Genomic DNA, 14,537 nt, shown 5'->3' with positions numbered 1-14,537 from the left:
TTTTACCTTCATCCAAAAAAGAAATTCTCTGAACAGTGACATAGGTATTCTCAAACTTAATTAACCTTGTTGCTGTTTGTAGCCAGACTCTTTTTCATATAAATCAGGGGGGAAAGACATAGCTTTCCATTTATTTAGCGTTGATTTTAGAACATTGGGTCTTTCTTTAAGTTCCCTTGCTTTTAAAAAAAAATGTGATATTTTTTCAAATATAGTACAAATCAAATCCTGATCATAGTTAGCAGTAATAAGCACCTACTGTGTCTCATTATCACATAGAGGATGACCAAGATCTAGGACATGGGATGTATATCGTAGGAGAGGAATAGTTGGCAACTCAAGAAATAGCTCCCGGTCAAAAGGCATGGGAAATTGATGCAAAATGAGAGAAAAAGAAGAAATGGAGTTTGTGAGGAACCATAACCAAAACTATGCCAGCAATACATCTAGCCCTTGCTCAGCTTTGTTTTCTCTAGGTAATCATCTCTTCCAACCTCTTTACCTATACTGGTCATTTTTCAAATCACCCCCAGGAATAGCCTCCTTTCTAAGAACCTCATGCCTTTTCCTGGCTCCATGCCCCCTTTGAAAGCCTGTAGCATTTATACCTGACTCACACAATCCTCTACTTTATTATAGGCCTGTGGGACTCATCAATCCAACAGCAGTTTTCTAAGATGTGAGTGGGACGCTGGAGTGTCCCAGATATTTTCAAGAAATAGTTATGGGATGATTCCCTGGATTTTATATTCTTTGGGTGGGAAATTACAGAATTGTAAAATATTTAAAAGAAGAAAAATCTTCATGAAAAGTTAAGGTACTAAAATTTGCTTGCTTTTTAATTAAAAGGATAGATTGTTTTACTTCCTTCAAGCAGCGCCATATTACTGATTTTCTTGATCTATGGCTAGGGTTGGGGAGGAAGAGGGAGATCATTTAAATGACCGAGATGGAGTGCATTGAATGGGCTGGTGACAGAGGACTCTGGACGTCTGACCATTCCCTATAGTCAGGGAACACAGCAAAGTTTACCATTTGCATAGGAATCTTTTAATTCTTGAAGGGAAAAATCTCTTTCCCGGAAAACTTCATGGAATTTCTGCTTCTGGCAGGGACCACAGTTATTCACCATGGATCATGAAAACTTGTGAAGCAGTGGTCCAAACGGGCACCAAAGAAAGCTAAGAAAGTCTCAACTACATATTTTAAATGATTTTAGGTTCCAGGTGATGGATTGGGCAGGCTGCAACTGGCACGGACAAGACTAACCCTTTACTCAGACCCAGGGGATCATTTCTGATCTAAAAACCGTGTCCTCCAAACAAACACAGGTCCAAGACCTTACTTCATCCGAGGGACCACACCTTCCACCTGCCTCTCAATTTTGCGCGGTGATGGTTTCAGTCTTTCATTTGAGCATCTGCGTAGGGCCTACCTAGGGGCTGCAGTTATATGTTTGAATGAAAGTTTCTTTTCCTGGGTGATTTTGGCCATCTGGTCTGCTCCCCCTCCCATCACTTGAGCTGGATTGAATGACAAACTTGTACTCCCAAGGATGCATCTTGTCTCAGAAGAGCCCCTTTGCTATTACAGAGTTCTGAATCAAGGAGCCAACTCTCTGAGAGGAATCTTCAGTTACATCAAAAGTTTTGATTAAGACTCCACTATAAAATAGCTGACATTTATTGGACACTTCATACCTGCCAAGCCTTATCCCATAGCTACATGTATAGTTTCACTTAATGTTCACAGTACGGTAGGAGATATAAACTATTACTATCTTTTTTTTTTTGCACTGGGGATTGAACCCAGGGTGCTCACCACTGAGCCACATCTCCAGCCCCTTTTTATTTATTTATTATTTTGAGACAGGGTCTTGCTAAGTTGCTGAAGGCCTCACTAAGTTGCTGAGGCTGGCTTTAAACTTGTGATCCTCTTGCCTCAGCCTCCCAAGCCACTGGAATTACAGGCGTGCACCACCACCCACATATCTTATTTCTAACCATCAGTAAATAGAAGCACAAAGGGACTAAATAACTTGGCCAAGGTCACACAACCAGTAAACAGCAAAAACAGATCCCCCAATTCCCCTCCTCACCCCAAATCTTCTCCTTTAGTCTTCCTCCTGTCTGTCAGTTGTTGGCAACCCTATTCTTGAAGTTACTGAAACCCATCCCTTGGGGCCATCTTTGATTCTTGTCCTCTCAGCCATATCCACTGCTTCCAGAAATCCATTAGCTCTACTTTAAAAATATATGTCACTCTGACCACTTCTCTCCGACTCCACTGACCCCTCCTGATTTAAGCCACCTCTGTCTTTAGCCTGGGATATTGCCAGGACTCTCCTAACTGGTCACATGGCTTCCATTCTTGTCTCCTTGTGTCCCCACAGGCTATTCCAGCAGCTGGGGTGATTCAAATGTGTGTTAGAACTTGAGGCTCCTCTGCTTGAAAGTCCAAGTCCTAACAAAGCCCTGCCCTCTACCCTGTTACCTCACTGCCTGCTGCTGTTCTCACTCACTCTCTGCCAGGGACGACTATGGACTTCTTGTTCTTTCTTGAACACCAGGGCTCTCTGGCCTCAGGGTATTAGCAATATGTCTCTTGATTTGGAATGTTCCACTCTCCTATAGCTTCATGGTTAATTTCCTTGCTATCCAGGTATCTACTGAAATGACACCTTATTGTATCCTTTAGTTGATTGACACTGAAACACACTCACGAAACCCTCTGTGGTGAGAAGTAACACCACTGAGAAATGTCCATGTTTTGGCCATCTGAGTAATACAAAACCCTCTTACTCTATTTTTTGTTAGCATGTGTTGCCTTTTAACATTGGTATGTAATTTCTTTGTCATGTTTACTATTCTCTGTCCAACCTCTCTCTATAACCGAGATTTCTGTCTGTCGTGTTCTCTGATGTATCCCAAGCATCCAGGAGGGTGCCTAGTCCATTGTGATCAATGAGTATTTGTTGAATCAATGAATAAATGGATGTGGACCTCAAATCTTAGGGGGGTACAATTTTGTTATAGAATAATACAGAAAATGAAATGATGCAAACTATATAAGGTAGTCTTAATCAAGGATCAACTGAACAGAAAACTTACTGATATGAAATCAGATGAGGGTATTATAAGATGTAAACAGAGGCTAGAGTCAGTTGGGAAAATATAGTGTGGGATCTTATTAGGAATTCTTATAATTTTGTAGTACATTAGCAAGGGCACCTTTTCTTCTTAGAGACCCAGATTTAAATTTCTAGTCCTATATTTGTAATACCAGAACTTAGTCCAAGGATGTCCCTGCCTTCCTCTTGCCCTGCTCTTGTGGTCTCAAGGGCAGTAGCTATTTCTCTGTGGTATGGTCAGACATAATGAGAAATACAGGCACATATTGTTGGATCACTCAAAAGCTGGGAGGAATCTGGAATGGAGTTATTGGATTTGGGGTATTTTAATCATTTCCTGCAGGTTTTCAGGTTCCAAAAGAGTCAATTTCAGGTAGGGTACACTTGATGAAATTTCACTGCTTCTGCATACAGTTTTCAAATTTGGTGGAGTATTGTTCTGGTAGTCAGTTTTGAGGGTTGACCAGATGCCCGAGACATGGACATTTCTCAGTGGTGACACTTCTTTGTGACAATCTTAGTTTCTTGCTTTGATCAATTTAAACTTTTTCATCATCTATATCCATTTTACTGACTTTCTGGGCTTCCAGGAAAATAGGTTTGGCATTAATACAGGATGAAGAAGGAGAGTAGAGGGAATTAGGAAGAAGTAAGTGTCTCCCATTATGAGGCCTGGCTTCCTCTTTGTTTATGATGTAACTCATTTTTTTATATCATATGGTGGGGTTTTACCAAGATGTCTTCCAAAGGCAACAAGGTGGTAACCAGTGCAACTACCTGAACTGACCATCAGTCAGTTGCTTTCATGATCTAATGGAGAAAGTGAATTTGGTTAAAGAAACTAAATATTCAGACAAAGGTTGATGTGGAAATGCTCATTTTAGGGGCTAAATTCTTTACATGAGCTAAGCCCTGGCTGTCCCTGACAGGCTGAGCCCTGTGACAGTGACCATGGACAGGAGCAACTACAGAGGCTGAAGGGTTCCCAGCCAAGGCTGCACCCCACCTCCTCAAGGAGGCCTGAAACCACCAAAGCTAGGCTCACACCAGAGATTTTGGCTCCATCAGTCTGGCATGAGGTCGACAGCATTATTTTCCCTAAAAAGTTTTCCAGGTGATTTTACTTGTAGCCAGAAATGAAAACTACCTGACACGAAGGATCCAGAGAAGAGCTCTCTGAGATAGTGGTAGAGAGAAAGTAGTTCCCACTCCTGCCTCTTCAACCCTAATGCAGGGGTCCCTTCTCCCCATCTCCTGCCCCATCAGTTTTCCATTTTCTTCTGGATTATTTACCCAATCATATAAACAACTCTCAATTTGTCCTGTCCTAAATACAAAGTCTTCTATAAACTCCATATCTTCCTCCAGTCAGTGCCAATTTTCCTGTTTCCCTTGAGAGAAAAGCTCCCTAAGACATGCTTTCTGAATATGTTGTCCAATCCTTTCTGCTCATTTTCTCTTAAGAGTGCTCTATGCAAGCAGTGACCCTCACTACTGCTCCGACTTGGTGCTTCTTACCCCCTGGCCAGGCCAGAGCATTCGGGGCTCTCCCTCCACACCAGAAAGGCGGAACCCAAGGACCCAACACAGGCTTCCTGGCATATTCCAGAGCATAGCACTCCCTGATCCAACCCATGACTGGCCTCACAGTGCCAGGATCACAGCTCCACACACAGAAAAAAAAGAACCAGAAAACTTCCCAGGGACACATGTGGACACTGGTGTTTGAGAAATGCTGGCGATGATAATAATGAGCCCTTTAGTAAAGGGAGAGGTTCTGACTTACACAGTGCGTGGTGGTGATGATGACTGAACTGGAGATGAAAGAGAGGCCATCGTTCATGCTGACCTGTAGGGCGGCTTTCCTGAAATAACAGGGGAAACAGATCGAGATGAACAGTGGGTGGAGAGCCAGATACACAGGTCTCATTTGGCTTCTGCTTCTAACTACCCTGTAGGCTCTTCCCTAAAGGGTCCGAGACTTCTCCTTATGAAATGTGGAGGATAGTCTCTCTGACCCATCCACCTGTAACAATCTAGAATGGTGTCAGGATATGCTTGGCTAGCATCCCAAGGTGAGGCATTGAGGCCTTATATTGTGGTGAGTTGCACTGAATGAGCAAAGCCCGCTTCTGTTGAACCTACTTGTCACATTGTAATAGGACAAAGTATTATTAAAAAGTGATCCCGTCAAAGGAGATAAACTGGCTAGATGTTCTGCTGTCGTTATCTGGACTCTAAGAATTGATGGGGGTGCTTTGTTACCATCCTGCAGAGGCACAGAGGTAAAACAGTAGAGAAACTAATTTGCTGTGTCCTCCTCCCTTCTGTGAGAACTCAAACATGAGCTCACATTTTGCAGCGAGGACCCTGAGCTAGTTTGTGAAATCCGTGATATCATAAGTTGATGTCAGACAACCAGAACAGAAGGGTTTATAATAAGATTAAGTGATTAAAAGCAGAATTCAGAAGAACAACTTCCACTTTTTTTTCCCTTAAAGCCAATCTTATCAACAGGCTGTCATCGATACGATTTTGGAAAGGCTGTTTTCTGTCCTCTGCACCGACACTGTTTCCCCACCTAATTCTTCTCTTGCTCAGGTGCTAATTCTCTTTCTTCTGCACAGGCTTTTGGTCATACTCGCATGAGCACTTACTATCATGATATTTCCCCCATAAATGAATTCAGGGAGCTGTCTGGGTGAGCACCCAATGCTCTGCAGAGAAGTAAGGAAGGGGCGCTAAAGGTGACAGTGAAGTCTGAATCTGGGGTCTCAGTTGGTCAGGAACCAGTTGAGGCCCCATTTCACCTTTCTAAGCCTTCTTTTTGAGTTTCCTTATGTCTCAGGAGGAGATAACAACCATCAAGCAGGAAGAGCAGGATGAGAGGGTAGGGAAATACATGTGCGAACTTTCTAGAAAGATAGCTGTGATTCAGTCAGAAAGACCTGGAATTGAGCCTAGGCTCTTCCTCTGACTACTGTGTGAATTTGAGCAAGTTACTCAAATTCTCTCAGCCACAGTCTGCACATCTGTATAATGGGAACATCTGTTTATGGAGAACTGGGGAGGATGAAGAGAGATACTCTGTAAAACAATGATCTTAGTGCCTGGCTCTCTTTAGGCATTGGCGCCATCATTACTGCAGGAAATCTAGAGAAAGTTTCCATCACGATAATGGAGAGAGAAATTTTCTTTTCCCTTTGTCTGGTCCACCTCCCTTCTCCTCCCTGTCTGAGAGATTATTGCTGGCAAAAACTTACATGCCAACTTCTTTTAAGATAGGCGCTGGACACAGCAAGTAAGTATCTTCCACAGTGAAGGGTTTCTCATCTGTAAAAAGAAGGAAGTGAGTGGGTTAAAAGGAGTGAGACAAGCTTACAATTTCAAATCTATTAACTTCTAGAGATCATTGACCAAAAATCCAGGGAGAGGAAGACCAAGCACTTTCTGAAATACAACCTCTACGTGTGCTCTAAAATCCATTAGCAGTGAACTCCAGGGCTCCCGCCTGCATACTAGTCTTCTGACCCCACTGTATTCAGTTGAGTCAGTCAGAGCAACTAGAGACTGAATTCATAAGTTATGATTTGAGTTTATTTCCCCCTCAGAAATAACTGAGGGGAAACGGGAAACACTGGACTGTTCCTAATGTACTTCATGTCTAGGTCTAGTTTGAGAAAGAAGCCATATTCGTGGAAAAAGTGTGTGACCAGTACAAAAAGTAGCTAGACCAAAATATCACTGGGCTTCAGAAGTCAGGGAGCTCCTTTTACATGGGTGACATGGTAAGGTCACAGGAAAATCCAAACCGTGAGCTTTGCTAGTGGAGAGAAGGGTAAGAGACAATAAGGATACTATCATGAACTAAGACAGGGCAAATGAGGTGTGTCCCAGGGCAGGGGGGTAAGTAGGACTTGAAAAGACAGTGAAGCCAGAATTAGACAGGTCGTCAATATAGATAGGTAAAATCAGTCAGGTTGGATCAAGGAGGCCAATTTCAGTGAGTCCAGGAAGTTGGAGACTGCCCCCTGGGGGACTGAAATGTTAATTCCTTCGCAGCCCTTCCTCCACCCTTATCAAGAACTGCTCCTGCACCAACCTGTGGCTAAGGTAACCTGCCCCTCCCTAAAGGGACCTATAAGGTTGTTGATTATTGTGTCAGGGGTACTCCATCTTGCCCTTCCCCCTTCAGCCCACCTGTTTCCCACCTTTTGGCCATCCCACCAAGCATTTCCTGAGTCTAGTCATGTAGGGAGGAAGGAGAGATAAGGGTGAGAAAGCAGGACAACCAAGGAAGCCTAGGACATATAAAAAGACAAAACACCCTGGCTGCTTCTTGGGATACCAGGATACCAACTATGGCCCCCTTCTCCTTCCTGGGAGAAGTCTATGTTCCCCCTTTTTAAATAAACCCTGCTTTACATGCTTGCCTCGGCGTGCTTCTCTGTTATGCTTCAACATGTGAAGGAGCAGAACTCTAACTGGTGGTATCAATAGTATAGAAAGAAGTTTGGCCCAAGTTCTCTGAGTTAGTCTGAGGGATTTGGGATCAGTTCTATAAAATATGAAAAGAACTTGGAGGGTTTCGGAGCAAAATCAAAGTGATATATTTGGAGGATTTAGCAGATATAGCTATGGAAAATGAATTACAGTGGAGAGGGAGACTCAGAGGTGGAAACATTCTCACTCTTATAGTTGATCAAAAAAACACTCAAGTACCTTTAATCTCAAACTCCTTAAGAACTTCATTGTGTCTTGGGGCACAGAGGCAGGGCTGACAAGTTAGTAGACTCAGATGACAACAGTCAATCCTTCATGCCCCAGGGTTCATTGGCTACACAAGCTTTACAGAAGGTTGTGGTATGACCCATCAAACAAACAAGGATGAATAAAACTTGTCTCTTTAATCTACCCATAGCTAGAAGATACAAAGGGGATACATATATTTTTGAAGGACAATTTTCTGCAACTGTTTTTTTGCTGTGAAATTGTTGTCTCCTAGGATCTGTGCAAGTCATGACTGCAGAATACATTTGACATCACGTGCTTGCCTGGGTGGAGATTAGTAAGCCTTGGTTCCTTCATGCCTGGATTTAGGGACAGACTCCCCTGGGATAGGAGTTAGAGGACGTATGAAAGCACTGTGTCCCTCTTGGAAAGAGGAAGAGGATGCTGTCCAGGGAAATCTTCCTATGGCGAAAAGTAGAGGTTCTTCCAAGTCATTTGTTCATTCATATGTCCCACAAATATTTGCTGAAGCCCCATGATGTGCTAGAAATATGGGCCCTGAGAAAAGAATTTCATGAATTTTATAGGAGCCACAGGAGAGATAGTCATTCAACATATTTTTAAAATATATTTATTAAAAATACATACACATGTTCTTTATGTGTCTAATATGTTCCAAGCACTGTGTTAAGGACTTCAAGAACTAACAGGCTAGTAATCATATAAATTCGTATTTAATTATAACCGGGATGAGCACACACAGGTGCAGGGGAGCTGATCTTCATCTGGTTGAGCAGGAAAGGCTTCCCTGAGGAAAAGTTATTTAAACTGAAACCTGAAAGTCAGGTGGGGAGGTGACACTGCAGAAGTCCTGGGGCAGGAAGAAATCCAGACCTTTTGAGGTAAAAGGCCAATGAGACTTGAATTTGATCGAGACACACAATGGCTCAAAATGAGACTAGAAAGGGAAGTGGGTTTAGATGACCAAGGCTGGGTGGGACATAGTGGGACTTTCTGGGATTTTTTTTTTTTCCTAAAAGCAACAGGGGTACTGTTGGAGGTTTTCCACTATATTGAGAATCAACTGTTGGCAGACTGTGGAAGTACTAGAATGGGGAGGGGGTGTTATATAAAATTGTGAAGTTCATGATGACAGTAGGGGTCATGCAGTGCCTGAACCTGGCATTATTGGTTTTTTTCTGGCTATGATGACCATGACAGCTGGGCTCACCTGGGGCATGCCACGTGTGGGTGCTTTCTAAATGCTTCACATGTATCACTCAGTCAAATCTAACCTTCTAGCAGTGCTAGAGAGGGGTACTGCTCCCTTTATTTTAAAGGTGAGAACACACAGATTAAGTAGCTTGCTCAGAGCTGCATGTGGGCACCTAAATCTGCCCCCAGGCAGGCTGGCTGCGGTCCACAAGCTTATCTGATAGGCGGTTCTGCCGCCCTGGATGACAGCCAGGATCACCCAGTCTCTCCACCTGAGCTAAGGCCGGGCAGGGATCACCAGGCTCATTGTTCAGATGTCAAATGGAGGCTCAGGGATACAATTGTGACTTCTGGTTACATGGCAAGTTGGAGACAAAACCAGGACTACAATCGAATTCTTCTGCATTATTCCTTCCTCCCTAAAAGACTCTCCGTCCCAGGAAACACTTGCATTAGAGAACAAATCAAAGTGCAGACAGGCATCGCTGAGCAGAACCTATATTTATTTCCTCGTGGCCATGGCTTATCCTGTTGCACATGCCCAGCAATACCTGGGAGTGCAGCTTCCTGCCCACAGAGCCAACCCACAGAACCTCGGGCAGCCACAGAACAGCCACAAGAGGCCTCGTGACTCTGGGCTGCATTCTGTGGGAAGAGCTGGGTCACGCTGAGGAGGGTGTCTGAGGTGGCACATGGCAGGGGCAGAGCCAGGGTGAATGCAGGGGCTGCAGGCCCAAGTTCCTGCCTCAGCTAGTGTCTGAGCTCACTTCTGGGCTGGATACCTCCTGTCTCCTTCCCTCCATCCCAATTGGAAAGGAGGAGGAGCATGGCCTAGATAAGTAGGTATTTCTTACTCCTCTTTTCCTTCTCCTTTCCTGCCTGGGAGTCCAAATGTTTCTGGAGTAAGGCAGAGGGAACACCTTGCTGGGAGGACCAAGAGCTCTGGTCATAGCTGCAGGACAGCTCTGATACCTCCTCTCAGCAGTTTGTCAGCCTCCAAGATTTGTGGGCTGCTCTGAGGAGCTGGCATTTTCAGAGGGATTGTTTGGTTTGGAGCCTGTTTTCACTTTACCACAAAAATGAGTGGCTTTTTTTTTTTTTTCCCTTTCCCCTCCTCTTTCTCTCTAAACAAAGGAGGGCCATTTGGTTTCCATAACTCAGATCATCTGACTCCTTCCTGGAATGTCCACTTGGGAAGCAGGGCACAAAGCCTTCCTCGTCTGCTCCCTGACTGGGCCAAGCCTGGCTCAGGGGCCATGCTAGTGCCAAAGCCAGCGAGTTGTATAGTTTATGAGACCGTAATCTACTCTGAGGACAACCCAGGCCCCTGCCTCTCTGCCTACCAGGCAGCCACTTCAATGCTCCTTAGCACTGAGAGGCTAGGAGGAGTGGGGCAGCCTACTGAGCTCTTGTTTGCAACAGAGGGGGAAATAAAGGAAGTGTGAGGAGTTGGAGACCAGAAGTTAAATGGAATTACTAATAGATGATGTTGAAATATAAATTTTCTTGTCATTCCTAATGATATTTCAGGATTCTGTGCATCCTCATGACATAGGTTAACCTAAAGCATCTGTCTACAGGAGTCTGATAACCAAACAGAAGCTTGATTTAAATCAGGACTTGGGGATCAATGAGGGTCATCACATCAGTTAATACCAAGCACCCCAGACCTAGGAGGTAGGCATCCCAGAAGCTGGATTCAGAGGGCACAGAGAGGGAAGAGGAGACTTTGGGAATCGACAGATTGAGACTACAGTCCCAGATCTTCCCCTTACTAGTATACAACTGGGGAATGACTTCATCTGTAATTGGTGATGATGGCATCACTGCACAGAGGTGTGTGTATGGGGGGGTAAATATGAAGGCACTAAGCATGACACTTAGCACTTGATAAGGACCCAGGAAATGTCACTCTATTACATGGATATTCACATCTTTAAAATAGACTACATGAATGTGTGGTTTAAAGTCAAAGAACTGAAGGTTTTAAATTTCAAAATGTCTGATTGCTTAATATATTGTTCTGCAAAACTAACATATTTTTAGACATCAGGAATTCCTAGAAAAATAAAAGCCTTTAGAGAATGTGTGTGTGTGTGTGTGTATATGTGTGTGTGTATATATATGTGTGTGTATATACACACACACACACACACACACACACACACACACACACAATAACTTTGTCTACTGTTCTATAGCCATGGTCTCATTTGGTGCTTCCACAGCCCTCTGGAAGAGATACCATTATGGTTATTTGCAGTTTGGGAAACTGAGGCTTAGAGATATTAGTTGAGTTAGTGCTACACCATGAGAAAGTATCAGAGCTGCAATGTGAACTCAGGTATTGCTGAAATGACTAGTTGGGGTCAATCCAACTGGTCTTATGATGTAGCCAAAAGTACTCCAGAAACTAAGGCTCTTCACACTGAGGTGAATGGTTAATACTGTCAATGGGCAAGGCTGGATACCACCAGAGGTATGCCTTCCAGGAGAGAGAACTAGGGCTGAAGAGCCCTGTGATAAGGTCCAGAGCCTTCTGGGAGGCCCTGATCTAACAGGAACAGACCCATGTTCTGAAGTATACACTCAAGTGTATACATTCCCAGTTTTTGGCCTTGGGACTGGTGAAGAAGAACGTTTCCAGAATTCTTCCCTGTAGTTTGGTAACTTTCTAATGGGTTTGGGATAAAACCAGGATTAAAATTCATTAGCCAAATCAAACACTGATTGGAGTGAATCCTTTTATAGGGCTGATTAAATAATTCAAATACTTTCCAAGTCTTGGCAATGTTTTCTTGATATAAATATTTATTTCTGGCAAAAAGGAAAAGAAAAATAACCCCTAGTCTTATCTGGGGGAGTTTGTTGAAACCCTCCAAAAGCTGATGTAAGCCCCCAAGTAGAGTTTACATTCCTATTGTGACATTTGCATTAGGTAGTGGGAAAAATAGTAGAGGTTAGGAACTGAATGAGCTCACCCTGCTGTTTCTTCCAATGTCCCCTGGGCCTAGGGAGCATTTTCATGGCATCCCAGAGCCAAGGATAACTGTCCAGCACCAAATTATCAGCTGGTTTGGGAATGTGGCTCCAAATGAAAGGAGAGCAGACAAGCTAGACTGGCGGTTCCCACCTCCTTGCTGCCTTCAAAAATAACCGGTTTAGAAAAAAAGTTATGCTTTTAAATATTATGCAAAATATTTGAAAAAATCTGAAGTAAAATCATATTCAATAGGACTCCAAGTTGGTGAAATTCAAAGCATCTGGGTTGAGTTTTCTGGAGTCCCAGCCAGAAAGGAGGTGACTGTCCTACTGGGGCTGCTTCAATGATAATTCACGAACGTAGGAGTCTTGTTGAAAGCTCAGCAGGCTCCAGTGCTGAGAGCAGAAAGCAACCAGCATTTATTAGGTAATACTATGTGTCTGGCCCTGGAAGGATTTCATATGTAGGTGTGATAAGAAGCGAAGGATTTTTTTTGTGGGGGTGGGTACCGAGAATTGAACTCGGGACCACTTGACCACTGAGCCACATCCCCAGCCCTATTTTGTGTTTTCTTTAGAGACAGGGTCTCACTGAGTTACTTAGAACCCCACTTTTGCTGGGGCTGGCTTTGAACTTGGGATCTTCCTGCCTCAGCCTCTGGAGCTGCTGGGATTACAGGTGTGAGCCACCGCACCTGGCTAGCTAAGGAATTCTTTTGACAGAGATGTTAAACTCTACCTCAGAGGACAAAGCAGAGATTTTGAAAGTATAGAGAATGATTTCTACTTGGAAAATCTGAACCGTGGTTGTCAAGTCAGAGGACTGAGTAATGAAAGTCAAAACAAAATGAGAAGAGAGGGTAGAAGGTGCAGGTGGCCTAATCCTTAGACATATCTTAGACCCACCCACCCCTTTCCTGGCCTGGAGTCGTTTAGAATTTCCTTGGAAGACCTCACTGGTTACTTGCCATGAGATAAGAGGACAGGCTGGGTCTACACATAACTATTTCACCAGTTTCTGTATGCTCTAGGTATCCAGGATATGTTTCTTGCTTTCCCATCCTGTTCTGTGGGGCAGAGTAGAATAGGATGGGGAGCAATAAGCCCATGAAGAGCTCGTGCTGTCGACAGCCATCATGGCTCTGCCACTCAATGGTAGTGTAATCTTGGGCAAACCTTCTCACCCTATTCATAACTCAGAGTGCTGTCCTAGAAGATGGGAATAATACTCATTTCATAAATTGTTGTAAAAGTTAACAATGATGGTATTAAATGTCTAGCATTTAATAGGCCTTCAACACATGTGAAGCATTATTACTAAGGTGGGGTACTACTGGCCTCATCATCTGTATAACACAAAGTGTAAATGTGTCTGAAAATTGAGTGGGTCTTACAACTTGCCCATCAGGTTAGGTCAGGAGTATATAGGATAGCGAGACAAGAAGCAAGTCATATATCCAAACAGGATCTGTGGACTTGTATACAGTGAAATGATCCTCAAATGGGAGTGATTTGCCTCTGAGGAGACAATCAGCAATGTCTGAGACTTTGTCACAACTGAGGAAGGAATGGTATTAGCATCTACATTGCACAGGGTAGCCCACGCCCCAAGAAAAAATTATCCAGCCCCAAATGTGAATACTCCTGAGGTTAAAAAAAAAAAATCTGGAATAATGTCTACCAGGGCCTAATACCTTTCTTTTGTCCATTTTAGAGGGACCTGGAGATGTTACTGGGTAATTCACAGCCCTCTGGGTAGTGCTGCAATATCCAGAAAGTACACAGGTATTATAAGATGAGGAGTAAAGGAGGAAGGGGTAACGGCTAAAGAGGAACTGGAGAACAAGTCCTGGCTGAAGTGAGTAGAGGAGTTGGTAAGTTCCTCCCTGTAGGCTTAGCTGGGACCAGGTGTTCTTTCTTAGTGGTAGATGGCATAACACCTGAGCCACTCTGCTTTATAAGAGAAATGGGACACTCTGGGAATGGGTCTTATGTAGCTGCCTGGGCTCCAAGATGATGTGGGTGAGAAGGCTGTGGAGTCAGAGCATCTCATACTTAAACACCAATGTAGGACGCAGAGACAAGGGCAGTCCCAGAAGGACTCTGGCTTATCTGGTCATTGTGTTCAAGAGCATCAAGATTACATCCTGGCCCCAGAAGGAGAGGAAGTAAAAGATCAAAGACCATGCATCCCAGAGGAGGGTGGGCCCAGGATGCAGCAGCCCTGGCACCCTCTGGATTGTCTCTGTTGGGTTTATATTTTCCCAAGTCCCATGCAAGGTTGTGACCCCTATAGCTCTGGGAACCCCAGTCTTTAGAACTGGTTGTCAGCACAGCTAATCTGACTTTCTGGGATGTGAATTATCACCTAACCATATTGTTATGTTTATTAACTGCAAAATTATATACATTTAATATAAAAGTCTGGGAAATGTAAAGAAGTTGAAATTTAAAAAATAAGTAAAAAGTTAAAATCCTT

General features: G+C 43.7%; 1 protein-coding gene across 1 annotated transcript in view; it reads right to left on the bottom strand.

Annotated features, from left to right (window-relative positions):
• Positions 1-14,537, bottom strand: part of Antxr1 (ANTXR cell adhesion molecule 1) — a 226,760-nt gene that overhangs the window by 116,902 nt on the left and 95,321 nt on the right. Inside the window, exons 11-12 of the mRNA XM_076833319.2 lie at positions 6,394-6,463; positions 4,917-4,995 (exon numbers count right to left, since the gene is read on the bottom strand). Of these exons, the coding sequence (XP_076689434.2) occupies positions 4,917-4,995; positions 6,394-6,463 (149 nt within the window). The remainder of the gene's footprint in view (positions 1-4,916; positions 4,996-6,393; positions 6,464-14,537) is intronic.

This window comes from Callospermophilus lateralis, chromosome 14 (genome assembly GCF_048772815.1).
Source record: "Callospermophilus lateralis isolate mCalLat2 chromosome 14, mCalLat2.hap1, whole genome shotgun sequence".
In the NCBI taxonomy this organism is placed as follows: Eukaryota; Metazoa; Chordata; class Mammalia; order Rodentia; family Sciuridae; genus Callospermophilus; species Callospermophilus lateralis.
Note: the sequence above shows the minus strand (reverse complement) of the source record. Positions and strands in the feature narration are given on the sequence as shown.